We start from the raw sequence: 26,910 nt of genomic DNA on the forward strand, positions 1-26,910 counted from the left end.
CCTTTTTTGTTTTTTGATGATGAGATTTGATGCAATCATGGTCGATTCCATGCATTTATAAACGTATAGATGATAAAGAGAGACATAAGATATACACATTTACGTTCTTGTTATTATTAATCTTGGAACTGCAAAGAGAGACATAAGATATATACATTAACATAGTTTTTACCATCATCAGAATCATCAGCATGTCATTGCGTCAGGTCATTAAGAAGATATCTGCAGATCTTGAGAATGAAGGTGATGGTGCTGTTGTTAGAAAAAGCATCACCAAGTGAGTTTTTTTTTCTCTATTTCTTCATTTTTCTCAGGAAAAATGGTTTGCTTGACATTCAAGTTTCATATCTGATCTTATTGGGTTAACATTCAGGATTCACCATGAGTTATTGGACCCGTTTGTATCACTAGTAGAATTTTCCGGTAATGTTATTTTACTTCTACAATATTTATGTTTACTTGTCAAAGGATAATCTAGTTAGCCATTATTTTTTTCTTGATCAGTTTCACCTCTAGGTGGATTCAGAGACCATCCTCACAGAGGTCAGATCACTAATTCAATTTTTATATATGTTCTTATGTACACAAAGCTTTCTCTGTTGCGTAATGTCTCTGATGTAATCAGATCAACTTTGTGCAGGTTTTGAAAGTGTTACATACATGCTACAGGTGACAAAGACTCTACCATCTTCTTCATATGTCAGAGTCTTCAATCTTGATGGAGATTTATCATGCTTTTAATGATATGCAGGGAGGAATCATATACCAAGACTTCAATGGTCATAAGATTACAATCCATGAAGGAGATGTTCAGGTGAAGAAAAACAGCATACATTTCAGACCAGCTTAATTTTCTTGTTTCATTCTTTTGATTCTGGTTTTATTATAGTGGATGACAGCAGGAAAAGGAATCATACATTCTGAGATGCCTGAAGAAAAAGTTAACAACGGCTTACAGCTTTGGATCAACCTCCCTTCCGTTGATAAAATGTTCAAATAGATTCCATTCTCTTTCAGCTTTCTCAATGTTTACTAAGACATGTGTTCTTTGGTTTTCAACAGCATTGATCCAAAAGCCGTAGAACTGTCTAGTTCAGAGATTCCAAGAGCAGAAGAAGATGGAGTAGAGGTCAAAGTCATAGCCGGAGAGTCAATGGGAGTTCAATCTCTTTCCTACACAAAAGTACCAATCATGTTCCTTGACTTTACTCTCCAGCCAAGAGCTCAAACTCACCAGACCGTTCCAGAGTCATGGACCGCCTTTGCCTATGTTATAGATGGTGAGGAAGGCGTGTTTAGCACCTCGGACTCTTCCACTGTACAAGCACATAGTGTTGTGGTGTTTGGAAAAGGGGATGGAGTTAGCGTGTTGAATACGTCAAGCTCTAAGCTGTTGAGGTTCTTGTTGATTGCAGGGGAACCTATCGGTGAGCCTGTGGTTCAGCATGGTCCATTTGTGATGAACTCACAGGCTGAGATTGATCTGACCATTGGGGACTATCGCAATGCCAAGAATGGCTTTGAAGGAGCTAAGTCTTGGAGGTCAGAGTAAAAAAAGTTTTGAGGGTTTCTTCTTTTATTCCACATGGATTTAATCTTACATCTTATATTCATACAAATTTCATGTAAGACCAACTCTTAGCTAGTAACATTTTTGCAGTTTCATATTTACATATCAGAAACTTAGAAGACCTGTTTTCACAGTATGTAGCTATTCTTTTTCTTGGGATTAAAGGATAATTTCTTCAAAAAAGACAAACTAAAACTTAATACATTAACTGAAAAATTAATACATTGAGTTGTGGTCTGACCATCAAGACCATAAACAAAACAAGTCATTAGATACTATTACAAACATAAAGCCGAGACACACTCATGTCTTTGAAACGGTAGAAAGAAGCATGAGTGAATCCAATACCAACTTAAGAAACCACGAAGATGCTTAAGTAGATGACAAGTTGAGGTTATCAGAGATGACTTGAATCTTACACTTGCTTAATCCTTCTCTAGAAACCATCTGAAACTGGCTTAAAACTTCCACCACATCTTCATCAATATCCGTCTCATAGTGTATTATGAGTTGTTCAAGATTTGGCATCGTCTCAAGGAAGTACTCAACTTGCTCCATCATTTTATCCATGTCCTCATCTTCACAGATATCTCCAAACTTCATTATCTCAAGGATCTTCACAGGACTTGATGATAAGCAAGTAGGAACCTCCTCCTCCTCCCATGGTTTGCATAGGCACTCTCCACTTCCACAATTCATTCCATATCTATGGAGAAGTCCCTAAACACACACAGTAGAAAACTAACTAACTTCAAAATCTATTTTCACTTTGCATGAAACAATAATGTATCAGCAGACATGAAATAAAGGATATATTTGGCTACTTCGAAGACAAGAGTTTCAAGATTTTGACAGTTCTTGAGAAGTGCAGTCAGTGATTCCCATTCTACATTTGGGTGAGTCTTGATAGTTAGATGAACGAGGTTGTTGTAAACCGGCATTGGTTTGCAGCAGAAAGCAAGAACCTGAACCAAAACACAAAACCATTTCAAGTCAAGTAGAGAACATCACTAACTTAAACAATTAAAAGATTAGAAACGGAAACTGAAACTGACCTCAAGAGTGTTGTCAGATAAGCAAAGCTTCTTAACATTGCATATTCCCATAAGAAGAACCGTTGCATTCCCAACCATAGTTCCCTCTTTTTCTTTAGCTATATCATCGTCTGAAAGTTTAGCCTGACCGATCTGTTCATGAGTCATTCGCAGATCGAGACTAGCTTCAACAAGTAAAGGAAAATTCACGTTTGGATAGGTATCTGCAATAGCATCAGAATACTCAAAGTAGACAAGATTTGGAGTATCAAACGATACACTCTTTGGATTATCATAAACCATTTGTTTAAACCGGAACGTTAGTCTCTTGAGGGTAATGCTAGATATGGAGCAAGATTCCCAAAATTCTTGACACATTGTTACACTCGAATCAACCTCGGAAGAGAGAGGCCAAGACCAATGAGAAGAGATGTTTAGAACAAGTTCTGTAACATGACGGTTCAGAACTTTGCTTATCCAACGAATGACAGGAGCTGGACCAACGTCATCTTTGCACTTGATGGAGAGTCTGTTTAAAGGAGCATTCCTGTGTAAATCCAGTTTACTATCGACATGTTTTATAAAAAGTCTGCGAATCTTGTCCCGTTCTTGTCTTCTCACTCCAGGATGCATCCTGATTGAGTCATCAAATTCAAGATTCATCTTTGGTTTGTATAACTATCACCACTTACACCCTGAACAAAGAAAATGAGCTTCAAGGTAAGAATTAAACATGAGCATAGGTATCTCTCTTTAACATAATATGGAAGAACAAAGAATAATAGAAGCAGAGAAGAAACTTTACTTGAGGTTAAAGAAAGAAGCAGAGGCCACCAAAGCCAAAAAAGCAGCTTAGTGTTTATGAATTTAGGAACTGTATTAAAGAAATTTATAAGCAAAAAATGAAGATTAGTTTTTTTTTTTGGTTTTGGCGTGATGGGTGATTTTTTCAATGCTAGATTTTTTTTTGGAGTGTTGTCAAGTCATAAGATCTTCTGGGATGATGATGATGATGAGATTCTCTATGAGTTCAGAGTATTAGTTTCAATAGTCTAATCTAGCTATGTCAGTCTAATCAAACTATTGATTTGAAAGAAACCTAATATAAATAGTTAACATGCAGCATGTGCTTGTTCCCTTGGCTCTCAACGAGATGTTTAAGTAGTAAGGCCAGTTATAGATGATATGATCTCGAGTTTAAGTAAAATTTTCAATTTACATTTCTTTTCAATCTTGGGTTGTGTTGTGCATAGAAACTTGCTTAGTGTATGTAAAAACGTTGCAATATTCTGGGTTTTTTTAAGCTGTCTCAAGAATTTACTACTAACATAATGAAGTACTTAGTTATATATATATATATATACATAACCAACTGTAGATTTATCTCAGTTTTCAAATCTTACGAGGTTCTTTGACACTGATCAACTAAACAGACCAAGGCCCCTTCGTTATTATTATTAAGTAAGAGGTGACCAAAACTATGGCAAGAACTGTGACATCGTCTTGGATTCTACATAAACGAGCATTAAAAAAAAAGAAAAGAATCCTACAAATTGGCTTTGGTCCTGTACACAACTTCGAGACATTCTTTGGCTCGAACAACTTTCGACTGAAGGTAAAAGCTCCCAGCTTTGACGTTATTCTCAAATAGCTTGTCGTATTTCTGCATTCATCATATATAGACCAAACGAGCTAACTCCTTTTAGTTAATTCCCTCTAGAGAGTTTCAGATTTCAGACCAACGATTGAAAGAGAAGTGTGTTTTATTACCAGTAAAATCTCTTCCCAAGAGGTCTGCTCGGTTACACCGAGAATCTGCCTAGCCTCTTGCGCGTTAATGGCTTTTCCTGCTTTGCGTACTGCATTCTGCATTGCTTCCTGTGCAACGCCAGTTTTAGATGCATCTGCAAAAAGACATTTCATGAGTATGATAGGCATCCTTCATTACATTACATTATATGACACTCTTGACTTAACAACCGAGCTATTATACATTTATACTCGTGAAATAGAGCAAATATGTTTTGAAAAACATACAACCTGTTCTAGTAGTAGTAAGATGCAACTAATAAAAAACCTATCAACTGAAAAAAAGATCTCAATAAGAGAGAGCAAGCCATCATTGGATTCATGTAGCAACCATTTGATGCCAACATATACATAGAAACAGAGCAATCACCGGTTCAATGTACTCAACTGAAAAAGAGCAAGCTGTTTCAGGAAAACGTAATTTTCAGAATATCAAGAATCACTATTAACTAGAAAATCCAATTTGTAAACCAAAGCTATCAACTGGAAAAATATATAAAAAAGAGCATTTGTTGTAGAAAAAAAGGTGTTGAAACTCACTAGCAATGGCTTGACGATAGGCTTGAAAGAAAGCACGACCCAATATCCCAGAACCCATCACAATGAACTGCGCAATTATTCTACTAGCCTGTAAAAAAGAAAGTAACCATAAACATTAGTGGTAATGATATATTTCAACAAGTAGACATCTTTTTGTCTAATAATCAAATCTAGAAAGAACAAAACAAAACAGAACCGGAAACTGTCTGTACATGTATTTTCGTATAAAAAGTATGTAACTTTTCGATTTATAATGTTCTAAACACTGCATTTACAGCCTTAGTTACTAATATGGATTGATTTCAATTTCGAACAAACATACAAAAAGCTAAATAATTTGTACCCAATTCGCGAAACCCATCAATATCTCGGTATTAATACAACATAGCACTAACAAGCGATCCAAAAGGAAGCTAACATGAAACGACTTTATCAAAAGGACAAAGAGTCATCTCATCACACCAGAGAGAGAAAACCAAACCCACCATGGAAGCAGCTTAGTTGGCCCGTTTGAATTCGAGAAGATGCCTTCTTTCCTTAACGAGACTATGATTCGTGTTTCGGCGAGGAGGAAAACAATCTAGGGTTCTCTATTGTTCAGCTCGTGTTCCTGTAATAAGTTGGGAGAGAGGATGACCAGTTGACCACGAAGCACAGGTTTGACGCCCAAGGAAATTTTAGTACTATCCAATAGAAACTCTCCACGTGTTAGTATGGACTTGGGCTGTTGAGAAATTTGGCCCATGTTTACTGGGTAGATATATGACCTCTGAGCAATTATGAAGCCTGGTTTTAAATTGAATAGTAAGAGTTTCTTTTTGTTAATTAAAAATTGGTTTATATTGTTTCATACCTGTATATATATATATTTTTTTTTTGTTTACTTCCTCTGTTTCAGAAAATATATGTTTTAGGATTTTTACACTCATTAAAAAAATATATCAGATTTTAGCTACTATGCATTATTTTCCGTGATTAACTATTTCCCTTAACTTTTTTTTTTGTTGTTTAATTCCCCGTAACTTCTAACCAATTAATAAACACTATTATATTTGTGGAAGTTTACAATTTACAATTAATTTATGTTTTGAAAATGTAAGAAAATTATTTTTTATAAACAATTTTTTTTTTCAAAAACATTGATCTTTCTGAATTGCTGTTTTCATTTATAGTTGTTTTCATTTTTTCAAATTGCATTTTCTTTTTAATTTATTTTTTCCATTTCTATTTATTTTGTTTAATGTTTTTCATAACCATATTTTATATATTTTTATTACCACTTTTGACTTGAAAACTTGTATTTTTTTCCACTTATGTCTTTTTAACTTTTTTTTTCTAACACTAAAGGATGATTATATTAAACATGAGATTTACAAAATAAGATAAACATAGACCATAAACCAAAGCCGGAAGCAACCCGGAGACAGAGCCGACAGAAATAGATTCTACGGATACAAGGCACTAACACAGTGAAACATTTTTGTTATACACTTGAACATAAAACATGACGATTTAGAGATTAAAACCAGAACAAGATTAAAAGGTCACAACAAAAGCGTAGAGTAGAAGAATGCTCCAAGCACCAAAACACCAAACTCCATGCAAATCTTTGTTAAAAGAGAACCAACAAGACACCTCTCATAGTGAATAAGCATAGCAGATAAAGCATAAAACTTTTGCTTCAAATCTCCGTAACGAACAAGAGTTTCCAAAGCGAACAGTGTTTTCAACTCATCTTTTGGAGAAGGCGAAGTCAAAACGATTGACGACCATGAAACGCCAAGAGAAGCAGGTGAAAGGCGAGGACACAATCATACCTCTAGAGAAAAGACAGTGAGCAAATCTCAACACACCGTCCAAAATCAGTCTTGAAGACAAGAGGGATTACGAATTGAGACGGAGCGAAGCCAAAGATACCAACACAGAAGAGAAGGAGCATGCAGCTTAGGAGACACACCACCACACCATTGATCTATCAAATCCGGAACCCCTGACCTTGAAACAAGCCTAACACCCGACAGATCTTGAACAAATATTAGAGAGGCGACCGAACAGCAAGTTGCGATGAGCATTTAATATTTTTAATGTTACAAATTATTGCATTACAATACACATATAATCTTCGTAATAATGTCCCTCAACAAGATATACCACCAAAAAACATTCTGGCCAAAAGAGAAGGATAAGATTTCCTTTAATGGCTACATTTTTCCGCTATTCGTGTGCATAGTTGTTACTGTCGATTGATTCTGTGTGAGAATCAGAATTTTCTTTGGTAAATTATCATTATTTACGGCCGCAGTAGATTCAAAGAAGCTAATATATGGGTAATTTTTACAAGTTTCCAAGTTGTATGAAGATATTCTTACGTTGACGATAAAGTTTATTCTTCGTTTAAAAGATGCATGCATAGAAAATAGCTTATTGGAAGAAGATAAAGAATGTTATGAAGCATCACGCAAAAAGTGTAATCACCAAGGATTTATTTCAATCCTATATTGCTAGGGGTTTTCCTCAGTGGCTTCATTATCTTTTTTGTTAAGTCAATGATATCCCCTGTTGTACTAGGTGATTGTAACAAATCCTTGTTTGGTTTCCTCTGTTCCCATTCATATATAAAATTCAGTGTTTAAAAAAAAAAAAAAAGAAGCATCACGTTGGACTACACAAGAACAGTTGTTGTGTAAGTTGTGTTATTTATTTGTGATGTTATTAGTTTGCTGTCAAGTTATAAATCTCTTAAAATTTTGGAATTTTATTACAGTAAGAAAATATACAACAAACTCATAGTTTTTAATATACTTTAGAAAAAAATTTAACAATCTTTTTTTTACGTATTGATTGGCGTGGTATCTCATGTGGGTGGAGACGGCAGTGGAGAGAAGACGGTGGCAATGATGAAACAACTGGTGATGATGGTAGTCGCGGTGCTGATTTTACAGATTGAATAATAGGAAACATAATATATATTGCATTTCATTTCTATTATATATATACAGTATCATATAACATAAAAAATGTTCATTTTTTCCAATCATTTTTTACTAACTAACGGTGGCGTTTATGTGACAGCAGCGAAGGCATCTATCCATGTCGAATACATAGGATGTGGGAGAAGTGAGTCTTGGAATGTGAATAAGAATAGAGGAAAAACGTGAGGGGAGAGGGGGTTTGTGCTTTCATGGTGGTGTTTGTGACTCTGTGAGTTTATGAGACCAATAGAAACCGCATGAAGAACTTCAAGCCTTATTCAGATGAGGAAAAAAAAAACTCAAAACAATCTCATTGTTTGTCTGTCTCCCTCTCTGTTTTGGCTACAAACAAGAAACATAGAAATGTTAGATATTTTACATCAACTTACTTTGTGAGAATTGTGTGAATAATTAAGGACCACATTTTATCTTTTCCATATACTAATTCTTAACTAATATTTTTTTCTTTGCAGGTTGCCCCGGTTTTATACAAGGGTATTATGAGATCATTACATAAAATACACGGTATATACTATCAATTTAGATTATTTAGATAGAAAGTCAATTATAATTTTTTGCGATATACGATGCAATTTCCCTAAAATATGTAACTGTTCTTCCCATTATCTTTGACAATCACAAATCGGAGCTTGTCGCCGCCCTCGGCGATTTTCTTGACGAAATTGATTCCGGCGAGACAATGAGCCTTGGAAGAGACTGAAGCACTTTATTTTCAGTCCTTTGTTTTCTGATTCTAACTATGGTGGAGGAGATTAAATTGAACCTTCTTGTGCTTTGGAGGATTAATTGTTACTGACAGTGAGACGATAGAGCCATACACATCGAGGATAACGTAAGTTTGGTTTGGTTTAGATTTGTAAAGGGGTTTCAAGGACCTCGATCGAGGTGGTCAAACAAATTTGAACCAATATGGTTTATGTTAGTTTACTTTGAATTCCATTTCCATCATGTTGTTGCTCTTTATAAACGAGCAATTAAAAGCTATGACATGTCCAATGGTTATTCTTCATAAGATGATCCATACTCCTATAGATTTCAATAGAAAAATTGCTAACTTTTGGTAGAAAATATCGATTATAACATTACAGATTCTAGGTATGGAGGATGATATACAATCGAAGATGTTTTCTTATTGGCAAGTTTCTCCGACGAAAGTGATTCCAGAGGAGAGAAACTCAACGAAGACAATGAAACCAAATAAAAAGTGTGTTTTGATTAGAGAAACCAGTTAAGAAACTTGATACGATAAAATTAGCCTTCGTTGTTTAAGAGTTTTGAAAATAAGGATTTGATTGATAATGGTTCAAAGAAAAGTTAATGCAAAAATAAAAAAAAATGGAAAATGTCACACTAAGTATTCAAAATCTTGTACGATAGCATAGTAAAGTTAGATATTTACTAACTGAGTTTGTGCGACTAACTAAATAATAAGGGAAAGCGAATATTTATATATGTAAAAGATAACTCATCAAAATTTAGCAGTTGACTAATGATATGTTTGTCAAAGTAGTTATCAGTGTTATTACAACATTTATTCAACGCTCCTACACAAATTTGATCAACAGAAACAAGATATTTATTATGTAAAAAACAGAGATTGTTAATACAATTGTTTTTATCTCCTTTGTGAAAACTTGAAAGTTGTAAGAACATTATTCAGAATTAAATTGGTTAAGAGTTTAGATGAAAATATGTAAATAAGTATGATGCTTTTAAGATTTACATTATTTAGAAAACAATTATTTTTTCATATTCAGTCATTTTTAAAGATATAATGAATTGAAAACAAATTTCAACAACCAAGCTACATCGATTTAGATTTTTGGAATAAATCTGTTATTATCCAAATCAAATTTAAATTATACATCTGGATAAATGATTTTTTATTAGTCGCAAAATTTACGAAAATTAGTTAAACGATAAACAAAATTTATACTTAAATAAAATGACAGTTAACATTTTGTTTTTTTTCAGAATATCTATAATTATCCGTATTATCTTTAAATAACGATTTTATACCCTATAAAAAGCTTTGTTTCCTTTCTTATTTCTTCATACAAAAACCATTCTTCTAAATAAATATGGTTTCTCTAAGATTTCTTTTATGTTTTCTTTTCGTAAGTAGTGTCTATGCCACAATTGTTTCTCATGATGGCCGAGCCATTACCATTGATGGTCACCGCCGAGTTCTCCTCTCTGGTTCGATCCATTATCCTAGAAGCACTCCTGAGGTATTTAATCTACCTTACATCAAATGGTATGTATGGTCTTATTCTATTATATTTGCTACTAATTATAATTGTTTTTGTTAATATGTTAAGATGTGGCCGGACCTTATCAAAAAAGGTAAAGAAGGAGGTCTTGATGCGATTGAAACTTATGTCTTCTGGAATGCGCATGAGCCTACTCGCCGTCAATATGATTTTTCTGGAAAATTAGATCTTATTCGCTTCCTGAAAACCATTCAAGATGAAGGATTGTATGGTGTTCTTCGTATAGGACCATATGCATGTGCTGAGTGGAATTACGGGTAATATACTAAAATAGATTTATTTAGCCTCTTTAAGTGCAATATATATATATATATATATATCAGTTAAATACATCTTCATAATAATTTAGCATCTTTTATGGTAATGGTATGGTTTTCCATATAATGTTTGGTCCATAAATGGTCATTGATTTTAGTAATCAGTATACTAAAACTTATGTACCGTAAATTTCAATACTAATCTTTTTAATTGTAATATATATTTTTAATAAATTATCATAATAAGTTAGCATTTTGTATGATGATAGTACATTATTTTACCAAAACAAAATGATGATAGTACATTTTCTCATGTAATAAATTTGACCAGCAAAATTTTTAATCATTTTAAACAGAGGATTTCCTGTCTGGCTGCACAACATGCCTGGAATGGTGTTCAGAACTACAAATAAAGCATTCATGGTAATCTTACATGATGATCATTATTATTTTTAACATATACATAATGTTATTTTTTAATAATTTTATATGAATGATTTATGTATAGGATGAGATGCAAAACTTCACAACTATGATAGTAGACATGGTCAAGAAAGAAAATTTATTTGCATCACAGGGTGGCCCAATTATTCTTGCTCAGGTAATCGATTTAACCTTTTAAATACTTTATGAGTTTCATAATGTTATAGACAAATTTTAGCAATATTTATTTTTTGTTTATTAATCTTGCAGATAGAAAATGAGTATGGAAATGTAATGGGACCCTACGGAGAATCGGGTAAATCATACATTAAGTGGTGTGCAAACATGGCTCAATCTCTTAATGTTGGTGTTCCATGGATAATGTGCCAACAAAATGATGCTCCTCAGCCTATGGTAATTAGATCAGTCTAGTAATAATGAATGTTTATTTAATATATTCAATGGTTAACTATTTTAAATTGTTTTGTTTTTATAGTTGAATACATGTAATGGCTTTTATTGTGACGATTTTGTACCAAACAATCCCAATACTCCTAAGATGTGGACTGAGAATTGGACCGGATGGTTAGTTTTATTTTCCGAATGATTATTTTTTCTTATTTTGTAAGTATTTTATCATAATTTTTTTTGTCTTCTATTTTTTCAGGTTTAAGCAATGGGGTGGTAAAAATTCTCATAGAACAACCGAAGATGTTGCATTTTCTGTTGCAAGGTTCTTCCAAAGAGGAGGAACTTTTAATAATTATTATATGGTAAAATATAATAATTAAAATTAAACTTATTTATTCAAATAAGCTCACAGAAAATCGACATTAACTAAAAAGAGTAATTGAAATGTTTTTATTATTGTAGTACCATGGAGGCACCAACTTTGATAGAACTGCTGGCGGTCCATACATCACAACTTCATATGATTATGATGCTCCACTTGACGAATATGGTAAATTTAAAGTATATTTATATTAAAAAAATATTTTGGTTTTCAATTTTTATTAACATGGTAAAATCTATTAGGTAATTTGAATCAACCAAAATACGGGCATTTGAAGCAACTTCATGATGTTCTTCATTCTATGGAAAAAATTCTCACATACGGAAACATCTCCACCATTGACTTTGGAAACTCTGCATCGGTAATATTCTTGTTATTTTCTATAAGTATTGTTCATGTTATTATTGAACTAATTACTCATCATGAAAATATTATATAGGCAACAATTTATAGAACCAAAGAAGGATCAAGCTGCTTTTTTGGAAATGGAAATGAAAATTCAGATGCAACAATTAGTTTCCAAGGAGAATCTTATGTTGTCCCGGCTTGGTCTGTTACCATTTTACCGGATTGCAAAAATGAGGCTTATAACACTGCCAAGGTTTTTTATTTTACATTTTATTTTGTGGATTTTAAATTTTCATACTAACAATTATTATTCCTTAAATGTTGTAACCAAAATTCATTTTATGTTGGTTTTAAATTTTCAGATTACCACTCAGACTTCAATGATGGTTAAGAAACCAAATGAAGCTGAGGATACTCCTTCAACTCTGAAATGGTCATGGAGGCCAGAGAACATGGACAACTTTCTTCTGAAAGGAAAAGGAGAATCGACACAGACACAACTATTTGATCAGAAAGTAGTAACCAATGACCAAAGTGATTATCTATGGTACATGACTACCGTTAAGTTTAAAAAACGAGATCCATTTTTGGGTAAAAACATGTCTCTTCGCGTCAACAGTACTGCTCATGTCCTTCACGCTTTTGTCAATGGAAAACATATTGGTAAGTAACTCCTATATATGTTTTACAAATCTCAATAACACTAACTTACCAAAAAAGTCATTTATTATATTTTTAGGTAATCAACACGTTGAGAATGGAAAATTTAACTATGTATTTGAGAAAGATGTGAAGTTTAAGTCTGGTCGTAATGTCATTGCTCTTCTTAGCATAACTGTGGGACTTGCTGTAAGTTTTTTAATATTATTTTATCTTGTAGTTTTTAAAAGTAAAAACTCCTTTTTAAAAAAAAAAATTAACTGAAAAATAAAAATTGTTTTTCTTTTTATAGAACTATGGTGCTTTCTTTGAAAGTAAGCCAGCTGGAATCACTGGACCCATTTCTATTACGGGAAGAAATGTTGATGAAACTATAGTTAAGGACTTGTCTGCTCATAAATGGAGCTATAAGACCGGTTTAAATGGGTTTGAGAACCAACTCTTTAGAACAGAATCAGTGTCTAAATGGTCAGTTGAAAGTGTACCTTTTAACCGAACCATGACTTGGTATAAGGTAAAGAGATGTTATTATCTATAAGATAACTAATCAAACACTTGTTGATTTTAATATCAAATCATATTATTCCATTTTGTCTTTCAGGCTACGTTCAAGGCTCCCTTAGGAAATGATCCAGTTGTTGTCGATCTTCTGGGACTTGGAAAAGGTACAGCTTGGGTCAATGGAAACAACATTGGACGTTATTGGCCAGCATTCATTTCAAGTGAAAATGGTTGTGCTGCAAAATGTAATTATAGAGGGCCTTATCATGCTGAAAAGTGTTTAACCAATTGCGGAGAACCCACACAAAGATGGTACGTTTTCCACATCTTATTAAGTTATATAATCAAATATTTTAATGTTAAACCTAAGAAATTTTTACTGAGATTTTTTTTCTTTGTTCTTTTTTTAAACAGGTATCATGTTCCTCGTTCTTTCTTGAATGCAGAAGGAGATAACACACTAGTTTTGTTTGAGGAGATGGGAGGAAACCCATCGCTTGTCAGTTTCCAAACTACTAGAGTGGGAAGTGTATGTGCTAATGTCTATGAGAAAAATTCTATTGAGCTTTCTTGCGATAGAAAACCCATTTCTGCCATCAAATTTGCCTCATTTGGTAACCCATATGGCAACTGTGGATCTTTCGAAAAAGGAACTTGTGAATCAAGTAACAACACGATTGATATTCTCACACAAGAATGTGTTGGAAAAGAGAAGTGTTCCATTGATGTATCTACGGAAAAGTTTGGAGCACCAGATTGCACTGGATCTGTTAGAAGGCTCGCTGTCGAAGCTATATGCTAAGTGTTTTTCTAGATTTACAGTGTTTTCTTTATTATATTTCCAAATTATGCTATATTTTGTTTTCAAAGATATAAGTATTTTTAATCTTTACTTCTGGTGGTTTTATTCAATAAAAGAACACATTCTTATATACATTTTACACAGTCATCCTTTTTCCAAAAAGTCATGGTCATTTCTTTCTCACCATCCTCACTCTCTCTAAAAAATTGAATAAGTGTTCCTTCAATATTTGTTGTTTTTTCTCTTTAATATATAACACTGATTAAACTGTTCTACCTCAGTTGGTAAATAACCAGTTTTAATGTATGAGTTCAAGTCTTATTGTACAATTTTTTCTTTTCTATTTTGCATTAAATAAAACCTTGAACTTATTTTCTGAGAAACCAAATTGACAATAGAAGTTAATAAAATAGCAGTTATTTTGACATAATAAAGAAACTAGCATTAGGACACATTTTATCCGTTTATTCCCTTTCAATTTAATTACCTGGTGAACATGTGATATAGTTGATGACGTAGATGACAGAACATATGGATAAAAGTTACCCAAAAATATTACATATCGCATAAGTAATATAGGACTTAAAGCACACCCGCAATCTGTAAATACTAAACACTACTCCAACTCCTAAATTCTAAACCATAATGACATGGAGTTCCACCAAAATAAGTTTTTGTTAAAAATTTCGGTGAGCAAATTTATAAAGTGGTTCATTTTCAAACATCGTATCAAATAACCTACTTTGTCTTACTTAATGATAAATAATTCTTCAACTTTTTTTTAATTTACTAATTTTATTTTAAATATTAGTGAAATTTTCTTTGTTAAAGTTGTTTAATTTAACTATAATCTCTTAAAAAATAGATACATAATTTATTATTTTAATTACAGAAATCAAACATTATCAACTGCATATGAATTATCAAAGCTGAAAATATAAAAGAAAATAAAACCACACAACTGTTATTAGATATTTTTTCACTCTGTATTCTTTTGGTGTTTAAGTATCTCCCATACTTAATTAGAAAATAGTTTTAATAATATTAAAATGTATATTTATAATATAATCTTTTAAATCATTTTCTTATTATACTGTTTTCAACAATTCAACATTACAAGAAAATATTTGCAAGAGTTATATCAATTTCTCAAAACTTGCCTTTTGCTATATATATCTTCATACTCTATTGATAATATTAAACCAAAATATATTTAAGAGATTGCATCTTTTTATCATAAATTATATCTTTTATTTTTTGACAAAAAATGTTTTTATTTATAACTAATTTTTAATAATTTAAACTATTTAAAAATTGTATTTTCATTTTAAACTATATTAATTATAGAAATATTTTAAAATATTAAATGATATATATATATATGTATTTTAAAATATTAAAATTGCTTTGTTAATATAGATTTCGTGGAGTTTCCACTCCTAGTTTTCATAGAAAAAACAATTTTGCTAACAAACATATCAATATAAGAGGATGATTGGTTGTTGATGCGGGTGCTGTACACAACACTATTTAAATCTACAGCATAAATTACAAAGCAATTAGATTTTATTTTAAAAAAATCTGTTCACAGCAATTTAGTAAATTAACGTGGAGATAAGTGCTTTACAGTTTACACAGCTAAATATTCACAGCTCAGATTTTTGAGCTTTTCAAAACAAAATGTAATATTTCACTTAACTTTTATTTTTAAAATAATATAAATAAAAAAAACTCTAACTGTAAATATATATACGTAGTAGTGAGACTGAAATGAAAATGTATTGTACTCATCTATTCTTATTTTATTTTATTTATTTAATTTATAGTTTGATTGATGAACCAATTTCATGTCATTAATTTGAATATGAATTAGTTCACGTTGTATATTATATTGTTTGTCGTACTATTAAAATCCTATTAATTTGAGTATGAACTATTTTTTCATACTAAGTTGAGTATAAACTGATTTTATATATATAGTTTCTTGTATTAGTTTTAGTATGAACATATTTCATGAACTAGTCTTTAAATTGATATTCATTAATTAATTCATTTGTCAACAATATATTGGTGCACTATTTTATTATACTATTGTATATGATTCTAATGAAAAATCATCAATATTAATTATAAAAAGGATTGCAAGATAATATTTTAATGAATTGATAGAATACATGCGATTAATTAAATATTTTATCAATTTTATTATACAAAATATGTTTTATTAAAAATGTTTAATCTATTTTATGAAATTTTATAATAATTATTTTATTTATTCAGAAAAATTAAAAAATGTTTAAAGTTTAATATACCGTTTAATATATGTATATAATATTTTATAACTAATTTATACCAATCATTCTTTATAAATAAAACCTACAGCTTAAATTTTAGAACTAAAATTCTGCAGCAATAAAATCTATAATTATAGCAAAAAGTTTATTGCTTTAATTCTACAGCAAAAACTTAAAGTTACGCCATTTACCGATCGTTCCTAAGACTTTATAATGTTATACGATACTTTTACTATTTTCTGACCCTTGAATAAGCAAAAAATAAACAGAAAAGAAAAGTAAAGAGACTTGCATGTTATCGATGTCATGTTTAGAAAATCTAGTCGAATCATTCTGTTAGGTTTAATAATAGAACATTTCTAACTTCATTCTATTTTAATTCTAAAATAAAACTTGAAATAAAAATGTTCTAACTATTTTTTCTATATAATGTAAAATTGGCTTAATCTATAAAGTAGAATAGCTCATCTATTTTTGTTAATCACACTATTTTAACCTAAAATAGAGTAACTAAAATTTAATTTATTTTAAAGAAAAAAATAGAGAGATAAAATAAACCATACCAAATTTTTACAAACTCGGATTAGTCGTCTGCGAGTCTACTTTAGACTTTTTCTGTTTTTCTTTTATTAAATAACGAATCAAAGGATGTATGCTCTCTTTGTCCAAAAAAAAAAAAAAAAAAAAAAAAGAAAGAAAGAAAGGATGTATGCTCTCTCTCTGATATTTAGGATTTTAGTAGGAGTTTCAATGTGTATCCTTACTTGTACTCTGTTATATCAATGAAACTTTCAGATGAAGAAAAAAAATAACGAATCAAAGGAATATTCATTCATCATTTTATTCATTTTCTACGGATTTTGTTTTAGAGAGAAAAAAAAACAAAGAAAACGAAATTCTAGACCAACCACAACAACTTTCCTGACCCAAATAGATAAACAAAAATAAAATATCAATATTGTCATGAAGCCAACAACAAAAGTAGTAATAAAATAAATAGATGCGACAGTAACACACAAACAACGAGACAGAGACGTGATCAGCCACGACGGCGGAGGCCAAGACTAGTCCCAACGATCAGCTACTTTGACATTTCACGGCGGCTGAGATTTCAGCTTCTCTCTCTCTGTGTTTATCTAATCATGGTGATCGCTGCGGCTGCTTCTTCTTTTTCCCTTGGTACCTCTCACCAACTCTCAGAATCTCTCTCTCTCTTCATCATTTTGTTTCTCTAGCTTCAGTTTGTTCAATCTTTACTCGTTGGTTGATTAAAGTTTCCATCTTTTTCTGCTTAGGAGATTACTTCCCGACACAAGTTTTGTTTTTCTGTCTGAATGAATTTAATGTTGTTGAGGAAGTTATGTGTTATGTGTTAATGTCGTTTGTTAGAGATCTGTGAATCAGTTAATAAAGTCTCAATCTTTATTAGGTCCATCTCATTGCCATCACTCTTACACGGATGACTTCACTTCCTCCTTGCCTTACAAAAGACACCGCAGCGCAAGAAACCGTGTCTTTGATCCATGTGCCTCTGCTAATCTCTCTGTTTTAAGGTATTATAATCAACAATGTAACCTATGTAATGACAAACGTTAGTCCATTGTTTTGCTTCTGGAGTGAACTTTTGGGCCTTGTCCATTACTACTCAGTTCCAGATGCAAGGTTCCTTTATTTGGATCAGCATTTCATGTATCAACCGGTGGACATGACCTTGGCCTCACTAAGGTTTCCGTTGCTGCTGATTATTCTGATTCGGTTCCTGATTCATCTCTCTACGGCTATCATCCTCTGGAAGAACTGAAGCCCTGCAAAAGAGTGCGGCAGACAAAACTCTCTCCTGCTGAAGTAGCTAGGACTACCGTCGAGGTTTGTAGCTTAAAAAACAAGTTAAGACCACCACTGTTGAGTTTCATATGTTGAACATGGTTTCCTTCGTAGGCTTACACCAGTGCTGTGTTGGTGTTTCCTGGAGCAATTCACTGTGAACCACACGGTCAGAACTCATGGTCCGAGTTTAAGTATGTCATTGATGATTATGGAGGTCAGTCTTTTATTCATTGCTCAATATATATATGTATCAGTCACGTCCTTTCTCATCAGTTCGGTTTTTATTCGTGTGTTTCTATCTACTCTAGATATCTTTTTCGAGATTCCTTATGATGGAAACATCTTAGAAGATCCTGGAGCTAGTAATCCAGTGGTAAGTGTGTCATTGTTCAAATTTGAATGTAATTTATCTGTACATAACTCATAAGTAACACACAACGTCTAGCACATGCTTCTCTGAGTATTCATCACATATTTTCTAGAAAGCCTTTATTGGAATGGATGTCCCACGATACGAAAACGCATGGCTCCATGAGGAATATAACATATCTGAAATGGGTAATCTTGACCAAATCATTTTTGATGAGCATTATTTCGAGGTAGGTTGAATCTATTGTACTCTCATGCCAAGTCTATATTGTCTTGTTAACACTCTTTGCTTATTTACTTTGGAAACCTGAGCAGATAATGGATTCTGAAGCTAGAGATGTTCCAGTAGATTGGGGAATGCCTGACACTTCCAACGGGGTTCATCCTATTTACTTTGCTAAACACATGTCCAAGGTCCTTGCAATTCACAATAGAATGATGATTAAAAACCATAATCAATCTGTCATGCTTTGTATAAAAACTTGGAACATTGTCTTTGCAATCATGCAGGCCATCAGCATGGACTATGAGAAGAAAATGGACTGTCCATCTAATGGTGTATCCATCCTCGGATGCCTTAGACCCGCTTTCCTCGACGAGGAATCCTATATAAGAAGATTGTTTCTCTCGGAAGATAGAGATGACTATAGCTGGGAGGTTCAAGGTCCTTTCATATTCTCTTGGCCTCAGAATCAGATGTGCTGAAATCTACATTGTAAATTTTTCTGTTGTGTTTTCAGGTGATGATAATACAAGCACTAGTTCCAGACGAGATGAGGACGATATGACTTCAAGTGTATATAGATTAGAGATTGTGGGAATAGAGCTTCTCTCCCTCTATGGAACAGAGGTATGTTCCTACTTACAAACTCAGTGTTTCATTTATATTTTCTCCCACGGTGTCACCGTGCGTTGATGTCTAGATTCTTTGACGTTTTCAGTCTTCTATAAGTTTGCAAGATTTTCAAGATGCTGAACCAGACGTCCTAGTGCACTCTACTTCTGCAATCATAGAGCGTTTCAACAACAGAGGGATTAGTTCAGGGATTGCCCTTAAAGCTCTCTGCAAAAAGAAAGGTCTTCATGCAGAGGTATTGTATCCAAGTTTCTTTGTATGTATATAGTTTAGAATACGCCTAACCACTAATCACTCTGTTAACATTCCGGTTTCTTATGTGCAGGAAGCTAACCTGATCAGTGTAGATAGCCTTGGTATGGATGTGAGAGTTTTTGCTGGTGCACAAGTCCAAACTCACCGTTTCCCTTTCAAAACCAGGGTGAGAGAATTTTTCAGACCAAAACGTTGAACAAGAGATACAACATTTTGATTATAGAGGACATTCATATGCTTATTCTTCTCTCTAACATTTTCTTGTGACAGGCTACAACAGAGATGGCAGCAGAGAAGAAGATCCACCAGCTACTGTTCCCTCCTTCACGGAGAAGGAAACTGAAGTCTAACGACAAGAGTTTGAAGGACGCATACCGTTAAAAACACATTATCAAAACCACCAAACCAAGAAACAGAGAAGGAGCTATTTTGCCACTGGATCTGTCTGGTGCTTACACGAGTTCTTTGCTCTGACGTTTGTGTACATAGAGATGAGGTTTCAAGTGACTGTACTAGAGCTGTGTGGAGATGCAGCTTCTTATACTTGTAGTAGTAAGTTAAATAAAAATATAAGAATAAACAGAAGTTGATACATTTGAAGTAACTTCTATAAAAACCTTTTTCCACTCTTTATAGTTACGAATTGTGTTATAGATTTACAAACTTCTCTTCGCACAAAAGTCCATTTCTTCTTGCTAGAAGCAATAATCTAATTTCTCACATAGACAACATGAAACCTCAGGCTTTGTGTTCAGGTGGAAGCACCTGTAAGCCTGGCTCGAAGTGAATCACCATCTTCCTCATCCAACAGCTTTATCTGTTGTTCTCCCCCACTTTGCTTCTCCTGATCATTCTCTTTCCTGAGAATGAGAATATCAAGTATAGGGAACACAAGGGGTTAAGAATACTGATCTCTGAAGTGAAGTATATATAATGGAGTTGAAGAAAGATGGAGAAAAGACTGTACATTGAGTATATGATCAGTCCAATAGCTGTAGTAGCAAATGCCAAATAATAGAGCCAATCAACCTAACATGTATAGTAGAAGCCACATGATCACACACATTTGTTTCAACTGACAGAAATGTAAGTGTTTCCTGATGTTTAAAATACAAAGTGAGCTAACCTTCTCATGGTAAGCGAAAATGCGGATCAGAACCGCCCACATGTCTGATGTGAGTAGTGAGAGAGTGAACATTGCTGTACCATTGGTCTAAGAAGACCATATTTTCAGAAGCATGAAAGTCAACGGACATATCAACATGAAGACATAGAGTGAAGGAGGTTCATTGTATGGTTTTAGTTTTGTATCATACCTTGAGTAAAACTGTGAGTATGGTGTAGAAAAGAAACACACCGATTGCAATTCCAATATAAGGCAACACCTGAAACCACAAAAGCGTAGAACCTTTAAGTTTTTTTTTTTTTAGAACCTTTAAGTTTGTTCCCCTAAAAGAGAAAGTCTCTGAATAACATAAATTTAAAGCAGAAAACTTACTGCCTCAGTTGACCAGTGAATAGCATTGAGCTCATCACGTTCAAATATGCTTCTATGGATCAAGTCAAGGAACAACCTCTTTGATAGAACATAAATTTAAAGAAAAAATGTCTTAGCCTTTTTCATTTGAAGGATACATCTGAATTGCACCAATGATTGCACCGAAAAGGCCCACAAAGGACATGAGTTCAACTCTGTCTGCATTCTTCACAAAGAACTCCTATAACAACATGGAGACTAGAGTTACACAACCACACTTGAACTTAAATGCTATCAAAGACTTGCTTACCTCACTGGTATTACTGAAAGAATACAAGGTTGCTGCAGCTATCACAAGAAAATCCCCTTTTACAGGATTTTTTCCTCCTGAAAAATGCCACCATAATATGTGAGTGTTATTAACTATGAAGAATGAAAACAGACACAAGAGAAGTAATGAATCAGTTTGCATCATTACCAGATCGATCCCCTGCATGGACGTCTGAGAAAACGACCATGACAACACCAAGAATACATACAACCACACCACTGATCTTCATCAAACTGTATCTTGTCTTTAGAAAAACCCAAGTCAACACCAAAACGCACGGGATCGCCCAGCAGTCCAGTAACATGACACTTGTCATTGATGTGTTCTGAAATGCCTTTACCACTGTAAAAGCAAAATCTCATAATACTTACCACAAGACAGAAAAAAATAACTGATTACTTTCACTATAGCAGCATCAACTCTCAAGCTCGAGTAAACACACATACTAAGAATTATTGAGACTAAAGAAGAGTGTCAGTTAAAACACTCACCAAGAAAGTTGCCTTCGACATCAACTAGAGCAAGCAGGAAATAGTAATACCATTTGGCCTACAACAGTTTTGCATTGAATGTGTTTGGAAAGACTTGCTAGTCCATATTGCAACTTTTAATACATATTTATTTGTACTCCCATGATCAAAAATTAGTAAGTAACACTAACCTTAATTACAGATCTTCGATATAGCATTATACTTCCATATACAATTGCCAGTAACACATAACCTAGGAACGACTGTGATGTTGGAGCATTGATACCTAGAAGATTTCGTAATTTGTAAGCCATTAATATGTGTTATTAAAGTAATGGATTGAAAATAATAGGTGAAACCTTTTCTGACGAGCTCAGAGGTTGTAAAGCCAATTGAAGTAGAGAGAAGGGAGAGGATCTGTCCCAAGACAAGTCCTATGAGAGTCTCCTTCTTCTTCTTGATCTCATTAAAGCTGAAAAACACCATTACTGTTTTTGTTTCCTTCCTTCAAACAATCCAGTGAAGCCAAAAAATTGAAAGCTATGGTGAATGTAAAATACAAAGACAATACAGTGGATCAGATCCAGAGAGGAGACTGGAGGCAAGTCCTTTTCTATTCTACAAGAATCATTGGCTACTAGTTTAATGATATTGAATTCAGATAGTTGATATATATAGTAATACTCTACATAAATTAATCAAAATCACGTTGTGACAAAAGGAACTAATGATATGAAACTTCATATCTCATATATGTATTATGTCATCATGGACTACTATTAAAAATATCCTAGGATGATTTTATTTTGACTTTCTTATCGGCAACTTTTATTGCATGAGATAAATATTATAGTTTTTTTTTTTTGCGAAAGTACTATAGTTTTTTCCTTATGTTGTTTTAGCTTTCAACTGTTTTGGTTCATGAAGCTTGTGATGGAATAAGAGATCTGTTCTTATTTGAAATTTAGAATATCATAATATTTTAAAATTAATCTTAATAAAATTGTGATTATTTGAGGATCAAGTGATCTATGAATCAGCCGTCTCTATGGGTGTGCAGAAGGAGTTTTTGCACAGGACCCAAAACAAATTTAGACAATTTTAGGTGTAATTTAGAGCCTTTTTAAAATAATCTAAGACCATTTTTCAGACAATTTTTTTGTTATTCAGATAAAATATGCACAGGGTCCATCAAAACAGTGAGACGGGTCTACTACGAATAATACTCCATTCCACATTATGTTAAACTAGATCTTTCAAATTTTATATGAACTTTTTATTAACTAATACTAAAACTTTACAAAAAAATAACGGTGTTTGTTAAATTACTATTAGTTAAAAAATTTACAACTGTAAAAATTGATGTATTTATAATAAATATTTAATATGGTTTTAAATATATATGAAAACATCAAAAAATAATTAACAAGATGGATTATAACTATTTAAAATTTAGTAGCCAAATCGAATGTTTTCATCAAAACTTCCTAAGGACTGGTAAGTGTGTACTAATTCACTTTCACCACCGTAAAAGCAAATGGAAGTAGTTTAAAATCTCAATATAGAACATGAAAAGTGGCAGAGCCCTCCAAATCATTTATTAGAGGGGTCAATTCCCTATAAGCTTATATTACATGGGTGAAGGAGTTAAGTTGGTGATATTTTTTCAGTTCTTTTTCTTCAATATCCAAACAATTTGTTTTTTGTAGAAAACCACATGGGTAAAGAACTACCTCCGCCATTGGACATGAAGGTAAAGTTTTTGTTTTAGTAACCCGAAAGAACAACATATTACTTTGACCACAGCAGCAACAAGAATGTCATGCAAGTATTTACATTTCTAAACTCCAAAATCTCATTACATTGTCAACAAGAAGAAGAGTGTGTCAACAAGAAGACTCACCGAGAAAAATCCTCTCCACATCAACTAAAAGCAATGAGAAAATAGTGATACCACTTGGCCCACAACATTTCTTTTCCATTGAAGATGTTAACAATTGTTGGTAGTTAGAGAGACAATCATAGCTTTAAATGTAATTTTTTTTAAAGATGAATGTAGAACATTTGATTTATGTAATATATTAGTATATTTTAACTAAAAGGTTAAATTAACATCTTCAACATTTTCCCCTTTACCAAACCAAAGAAAAACTGATTCACATTTTGATATTTTATTCAGTTGTTGTTTTTGGACTACTTTAAGAACTTGACAATAATGTTTTCCACATTCTTGTCTTTCTAAAATATTAAATCAGTCAATATACACTATTACCCTTTACTAAACTGATCCAAACTGTATAAACCTCCAGTTACAAAAAAAAAAAAAACTTTTCTTCAAATCAAAGATCGAAACAACGCCGACAAAACAGACCTGATCAGGTCAAATACGTAAAAGACTATACTAGAATGTATATTCCGGACGAACGAACCATCGAAAACGATGTTGACAAGAGAACAAAGCAACAGAATCAGAAGAAGGTATTAAAATATCATTTGTCCAAGATTTTTCCTTAAGCGCGTCTGCCTCTCTGCTCCTCCACTATATATCTCTCTCTCCCAAGAATTTCAGTTCCCCACGTCTATCTCCCTTCTCTCCAATCTCGCCAACTAACAAAAAACAGAACAGCAAAACAGTGAGATAGAATTTACAGGTACTTATGTTGTCTCCTCTTTCATTATTATACTCTTGTAATGTAGTTTCTTTGCTTTGCTTTGTTTTATTGGTCACAAGTGTCTGTTTTTTTTTTTAATCATGTCTCTCTGTCTCTCTTTACTTTTGACACATTCTCTTAGCTGTTTTCTTCTCTTTATATCTGTTTTTCTTTTTCTAAATCTTTTGCTCTTTCGTCTCTTCCTGCTCCTTTCTCTGCCAAAGTTCTTAACTTTATTCGACCCATCTCTCTCTGGGTTTTGGGTATGCATCCGACGGATCCTGACTATCACCGCCGTGGTCAGACGGTAAGATTTACTCACAAAAGCTTTGATCTTGAAGCTGAAGTTTAAGCAGCTCGTGGGTTTGTGTAAAGGTCTTAACTTTTAGCCTGAATCGAATATCAGTCTCTCTGTTTGGCTTGAAGGATCTTGCTTTGGCTCTGTATTGATTGTGTAGATATGAGAAATGATGATGATTGATTCATTTTCAGGCCAACGATAGATCACCAGGCTACTTTGTGCGGCTGGATAAACCGAGAGCTGTAGACGATCTTCACATAGGCAAGAGAGAAAAGATGCGCAGGTGGTTGTGCTGTGCTTGCCACGTCGAAGAGCCTTACCATACTACTGAAAATGATCACCGGAGAAGTCCTAAGCACCATAACGGTACTAGTTGTGATCCTTTTTGGTGCCGATTAGTGTGGCATTATTCATATTTATTTTCGTGTTTCTTTGTTCTTGAAGGGCACAATAAAAACCAAGAAGTGTCTGTGAGGCCTGATGCTCTTAACGTGCCTCCAGCTATCGACGTCCCTGCACTGTCGTTGGATGAGCTGAAAGAAAAGACTGATAACTTTGGATCAAAGGCACTGATCGGTGAAGGCTCATACGGAAGAGCTTACTACGCAACTTTGAAAGATGGGAGAGCTGTGGCGGTTAAGAAGCTTGATAACTCAGCTGAGCCTGAATCAAACTTCGAGTTCTTGACTCAGGTCTCTAGAGTTTCGAAGCTGCAGCATGAGAACTTTGTTCAGCTCTTTGGCTACTGCGTTGAAGGGAACCTCCGTGTTCTTGCGTACGAGTTTGCCACGATGGGGTCTTTGCATGATATCTTGCACGGGAGGAAAGGAGTGCAAGGAGCGCAGCCAGGTCCGACGCTTGATTGGACCCAACGGGTTAGAATAGCGGTTGAGGCTGCTAGAGGACTTGAGTATTTACATGAGAAAGTTCAACCTGCGGTTATACACAGGGATGTTCGGTCTAGCAATGTGCTTCTGTTTGAAGATTTTAAAGCCAAGATTGCTGATTTTAATCTGTCTAATCAGTCTCCTGATATGGCTGCTCGTCTTCATTCTACTAGAGTTTTGGGGACCTTTGGTTACCATGCGCCAGAGTAATGAATGCTTCTGAAACAATTCTTCACACTGTTCTTGAGGAAGTAAAGATTGTTAACTTACTACAGTTTTTTTTGGTGTTGCAGGTATGCCATGACTGGTTCACTGACACAGAAGAGTGATGTTTATAGTTTTGGTGTAGTGCTTTTGGAGCTCTTGACTGGTAGAAAACCTGTTGATCATACTATGCCACGTGGTCAGCAAAGTCTTGTCACTTGGGTAAGCACAAAAACATCTTTTTATTCTTTGCTGTTATTGTTCTTGGCGTTAAGTTTCTCTGCCATATAACTGCAGGCTGCTCCAAGGCTGAGTGAAGACAAAGTGAAGCAATGTGTTGATCCAAAACTCAATGGAGATTATCCTCCTAAAGCAGTTGCAAAGGTAACAAAAAAAAAGCTTTGGTCATTTTGTATGGTTTTATCTTTAATCCTGTGAAACCACTTTTGAAGCGAATCATGTAATGTTTTCTTCTTCTTTTTTTCTTCTCTTTCAGCTCGCGGCTGTTGCAGCGTTATGTGTGCAATACGAATCAGAGTTTAGACCGAACATGAGCATTGTGGTAAAAGCTCTACAACCATTGTTGAAGTCATCAAGGTCATCAACAGCAGTAGCTACTCCATCCCAGGAAACTTGATTCTTATATCTGATAATGGGAGATTGGTTTCTGTTCCATGTGTTGCCATGTCATATACAAATACTGTTATTCAGTGTCTTTTTGTTGAGGCTTTTATTTTCTTCTCTTCTTATATGTTTATTAGTAGTGATTTTGGTGCGTCTTGACAATTGTTTTGTTTGATACAAAAGTATTTATTCTATATATTATTTTATATCACTTAAATGTAAATATAATTTATATTTTCTTAATAAATTAGTTTATTACTTTAATATATTTAAAAATTTGAATTTATACATTAATTAATTAAGTACATAAATTAAAAGAGACTAATTAACACCATTTATTAATTAACTGTAGTTTATGGGT

General features: G+C 33.4%; 8 protein-coding genes across 12 annotated transcripts; 5 read left to right on the forward strand and 3 right to left on the reverse strand.

Annotated features, from left to right (window-relative positions):
* Positions 1 to 191: 191 nt before the first annotated feature.
* Positions 192 to 1,000, forward strand: LOC103830203 (pirin-1). Its single transcript, XM_033276018.1, has 6 exons — positions 192 to 277; positions 374 to 423; positions 505 to 543; positions 641 to 669; positions 752 to 814; positions 890 to 1,000. Exons 1-6 carry the CDS (start codon positions 192 to 194, stop codon positions 998 to 1,000), a joined length of 378 nt encoding a protein of 125 aa, XP_033131909.1.
* Positions 982 to 1,609, forward strand: LOC117126605 (putative pirin-like protein At3g59260). The gene has a single exon (XM_033275071.1). It carries the CDS (start codon positions 1,040 to 1,042, stop codon positions 1,550 to 1,552), a length of 513 nt encoding a protein of 170 aa, XP_033130962.1. The 5' UTR covers positions 982 to 1,039; the 3' UTR covers positions 1,553 to 1,609.
* A 141-nt stretch (positions 1,610 to 1,750) lies between these two features.
* Positions 1,751 to 3,730, reverse strand: LOC103830202 (putative F-box protein At1g58310). Of its 2 annotated transcripts, XM_009105942.3 has the most exons (4): positions 3,410 to 3,730; positions 2,626 to 3,299; positions 2,395 to 2,535; positions 1,751 to 2,290 (listed from the first exon to the last, which is right to left on the reverse strand). In XM_009105942.3, the coding sequence occupies exons 2-4, from the start codon at positions 3,265 to 3,267 to the stop codon at positions 1,943 to 1,945; spliced, it is 1,131 nt and encodes a 376-aa protein (XP_009104190.1). In that variant the 5' UTR covers positions 3,268 to 3,299; positions 3,410 to 3,730; the 3' UTR covers positions 1,751 to 1,942. The 2 variants fall into 2 exon arrangements, with proteins under 2 accessions (XP_009104190.1, XP_033130958.1); XM_033275067.1 differs by having other exon boundaries at positions 2,626 to 3,730.
* A 235-nt stretch (positions 3,731 to 3,965) lies between these two features.
* On the reverse strand, positions 3,966 to 5,994 carry LOC103830201 (mitochondrial import inner membrane translocase subunit PAM16 like 2). Its single transcript, XM_009105941.3, has 5 exons — positions 5,533 to 5,994; positions 5,439 to 5,497; positions 4,954 to 5,041; positions 4,375 to 4,508; positions 3,966 to 4,267 (listed from the first exon to the last, which is right to left on the reverse strand). Exons 2-5 carry the CDS (start codon positions 5,439 to 5,441, stop codon positions 4,151 to 4,153), a joined length of 342 nt encoding a protein of 113 aa, XP_009104189.1. The 5' UTR covers positions 5,442 to 5,497; positions 5,533 to 5,994; the 3' UTR covers positions 3,966 to 4,150.
* A 5,235-nt stretch (positions 5,995 to 11,229) lies between these two features.
* On the forward strand, positions 11,230 to 14,363 carry LOC103830200 (beta-galactosidase 15). The gene is made up of 11 exons (XM_033275072.1): positions 11,230 to 11,313; positions 11,396 to 11,484; positions 11,567 to 11,672; positions 11,773 to 11,860; positions 11,935 to 12,053; positions 12,132 to 12,293; positions 12,403 to 12,703; positions 12,780 to 12,889; positions 12,993 to 13,214; positions 13,302 to 13,513; positions 13,616 to 14,363. The coding sequence occupies exons 1-11, from the start codon at positions 11,245 to 11,247 to the stop codon at positions 14,001 to 14,003; spliced, it is 1,866 nt and encodes a 621-aa protein (XP_033130963.1). The 5' UTR covers positions 11,230 to 11,244; the 3' UTR covers positions 14,004 to 14,363.
* A 1,043-nt stretch (positions 14,364 to 15,406) lies between these two features.
* LOC103830210 (uncharacterized protein At3g49140) lies at positions 15,407 to 20,237 on the forward strand. Its single transcript, XM_009105951.3, has 12 exons — positions 15,407 to 17,476; positions 17,727 to 17,850; positions 17,947 to 18,163; positions 18,236 to 18,338; positions 18,433 to 18,497; positions 18,607 to 18,723; positions 18,809 to 18,907; positions 19,004 to 19,157; positions 19,234 to 19,343; positions 19,435 to 19,584; positions 19,675 to 19,770; positions 19,875 to 20,237. The coding sequence occupies exons 1-12, from the start codon at positions 17,440 to 17,442 to the stop codon at positions 19,983 to 19,985; spliced, it is 1,383 nt and encodes a 460-aa protein (XP_009104199.2). The 5' UTR covers positions 15,407 to 17,439; the 3' UTR covers positions 19,986 to 20,237.
* On the reverse strand, positions 19,971 to 23,998 carry LOC103830209 (solute carrier family 35 member F1). Of its 2 annotated transcripts, XM_009105949.2 has the most exons (11): positions 22,242 to 23,998; positions 22,074 to 22,168; positions 21,904 to 21,961; positions 21,560 to 21,754; positions 21,392 to 21,468; positions 21,240 to 21,322; positions 21,103 to 21,154; positions 20,921 to 20,989; positions 20,731 to 20,817; positions 20,572 to 20,633; positions 19,971 to 20,464 (listed from the first exon to the last, which is right to left on the reverse strand). In XM_009105949.2, the coding sequence occupies exons 1-11, from the start codon at positions 22,366 to 22,368 to the stop codon at positions 20,356 to 20,358; spliced, it is 1,014 nt and encodes a 337-aa protein (XP_009104197.1). In that variant the 5' UTR covers positions 22,369 to 23,998; the 3' UTR covers positions 19,971 to 20,355. The 2 variants fall into 2 exon arrangements, with proteins under 2 accessions (XP_009104197.1, XP_033130959.1); XM_033275068.1 differs by having other exon boundaries at positions 19,971 to 20,633.
* Positions 23,999 to 24,279: 281 nt separating this feature from the next.
* Positions 24,280 to 26,813, forward strand: LOC103830211 (PTI1-like tyrosine-protein kinase 3). 3 transcript variants are annotated; one of them, XM_009105953.3, is made up of 6 exons: positions 24,280 to 24,533; positions 25,026 to 25,200; positions 25,279 to 25,927; positions 26,015 to 26,147; positions 26,223 to 26,309; positions 26,422 to 26,813. In XM_009105953.3, the coding sequence occupies exons 2-6, from the start codon at positions 25,110 to 25,112 to the stop codon at positions 26,560 to 26,562; spliced, it is 1,101 nt and encodes a 366-aa protein (XP_009104201.1). In that variant the 5' UTR covers positions 24,280 to 24,533; positions 25,026 to 25,109; the 3' UTR covers positions 26,563 to 26,813. The 3 variants fall into 3 exon arrangements, with proteins under 3 accessions (XP_009104201.1, XP_009104200.1, XP_009104202.1); XM_009105952.3 differs by lacking the exon at positions 24,280 to 24,533 and adding an exon at positions 24,587 to 24,840; XM_009105954.3 differs by lacking the exon at positions 24,280 to 24,533 and adding an exon at positions 24,701 to 24,908.
* Positions 26,814 to 26,910: the final 97 nt, after the last annotated feature.

The sequence above is a fragment of the Brassica rapa genome, chromosome A07 (genome assembly GCF_000309985.2).
Source record: "Brassica rapa cultivar Chiifu-401-42 chromosome A07, CAAS_Brap_v3.01, whole genome shotgun sequence".
Lineage (NCBI taxonomy): Eukaryota > Viridiplantae > Streptophyta > Magnoliopsida > Brassicales > Brassicaceae > Brassica > Brassica rapa.

Excerpts from the sequence above, each read along its gene's own strand:
- LOC103830203 (XM_033276018.1), top strand. The coding sequence starts at position 192 with ATGTCATTGCGTCAGGTCATTAAGAAGATATCTGCAGATCTTGAGAAT. Across the intron at positions 544-640 it reads CAGAGACCATCCTCACAGAG|GTTTTGAAAGTGTTACATAC; the intron begins GTCAGATCACTA and ends AACTTTGTGCAG. Across the intron at positions 815-889 it reads TCCATGAAGGAGATGTTCAG|TGGATGACAGCAGGAAAAGG; the intron begins GTGAAGAAAAAC and ends GTTTTATTATAG.
- LOC117126605 (XM_033275071.1), top strand. The coding sequence starts at position 1,040 with ATGTGTTCTTTGGTTTTCAACAGCATTGATCCAAAAGCCGTAGAACTG.
- LOC103830202 (XM_009105942.3), bottom strand. The coding sequence starts at position 3,267 with ATGAATCTTGAATTTGATGACTCAATCAGGATGCATCCTGGAGTGAGA. Across the intron at positions 2,536-2,625 it reads TATCTGACAACACTCTTGAG|GTTCTTGCTTTCTGCTGCAA; the intron begins GTCAGTTTCAGT and ends GTTTTGGTTCAG. Across the intron at positions 2,291-2,394 it reads TTGAAACTCTTGTCTTCGAA|GGACTTCTCCATAGATATGG; the intron begins GTAGCCAAATAT and ends GTGTGTGTTTAG.
- LOC103830201 (XM_009105941.3), bottom strand. Across the intron at positions 4,509-4,953 it reads CTATCGTCAAGCCATTGCTA|ATGCATCTAAAACTGGCGTT; the intron begins GTGAGTTTCAAC and ends GTCTTTTTGCAG. Across the intron at positions 4,268-4,374 it reads CTTGGGAAGAGATTTTACTG|AAATACGACAAGCTATTTGA; the intron begins GTAATAAAACAC and ends TGATGAATGCAG.
- LOC103830200 (XM_033275072.1), top strand. The coding sequence starts at position 11,245 with ATGGCTCAATCTCTTAATGTTGGTGTTCCATGGATAATGTGCCAACAA. Across the intron at positions 11,485-11,566 it reads ACTGAGAATTGGACCGGATG|GTTTAAGCAATGGGGTGGTA; the intron begins GTTAGTTTTATT and ends CTATTTTTTCAG. Across the intron at positions 12,890-12,992 it reads GCATAACTGTGGGACTTGCT|AACTATGGTGCTTTCTTTGA; the intron begins GTAAGTTTTTTA and ends TTCTTTTTATAG.
- LOC103830210 (XM_009105951.3), top strand. The coding sequence starts at position 17,440 with ATGGTGATCGCTGCGGCTGCTTCTTCTTTTTCCCTTG. Across the intron at positions 17,477-17,726 it reads TGCTTCTTCTTTTTCCCTTG|GTCCATCTCATTGCCATCAC; the intron begins GTACCTCTCACC and ends AATCTTTATTAG. Across the intron at positions 19,585-19,674 it reads AGAAAGGTCTTCATGCAGAG|GAAGCTAACCTGATCAGTGT; the intron begins GTATTGTATCCA and ends TCTTATGTGCAG.
- LOC103830209 (XM_033275068.1), bottom strand. The coding sequence starts at position 22,368 with ATGGTGTTTTTCAGCTTTAATGAGATCAAGAAGAAGAAGGAGACTCTC. Across the intron at positions 21,323-21,391 it reads CTTTCAGTAATACCAGTGAG|GAGTTCTTTGTGAAGAATGC; the intron begins GTAAGCAAGTCT and ends ATGTTGTTATAG. Across the intron at positions 21,155-21,239 it reads ATCATTGGTGCAATTCAGAT|AAGCATATTTGAACGTGATG; the intron begins GTATCCTTCAAA and ends CTTGATCCATAG.
- LOC103830211 (XM_009105952.3), top strand. The coding sequence starts at position 24,799 with ATGCATCCGACGGATCCTGACTATCACCGCCGTGGTCAGACG. Across the intron at positions 25,928-26,014 it reads TTTGGTTACCATGCGCCAGA|GTATGCCATGACTGGTTCAC; the intron begins GTAATGAATGCT and ends TTGGTGTTGCAG. Across the intron at positions 26,148-26,222 it reads AGCAAAGTCTTGTCACTTGG|GCTGCTCCAAGGCTGAGTGA; the intron begins GTAAGCACAAAA and ends ATATAACTGCAG.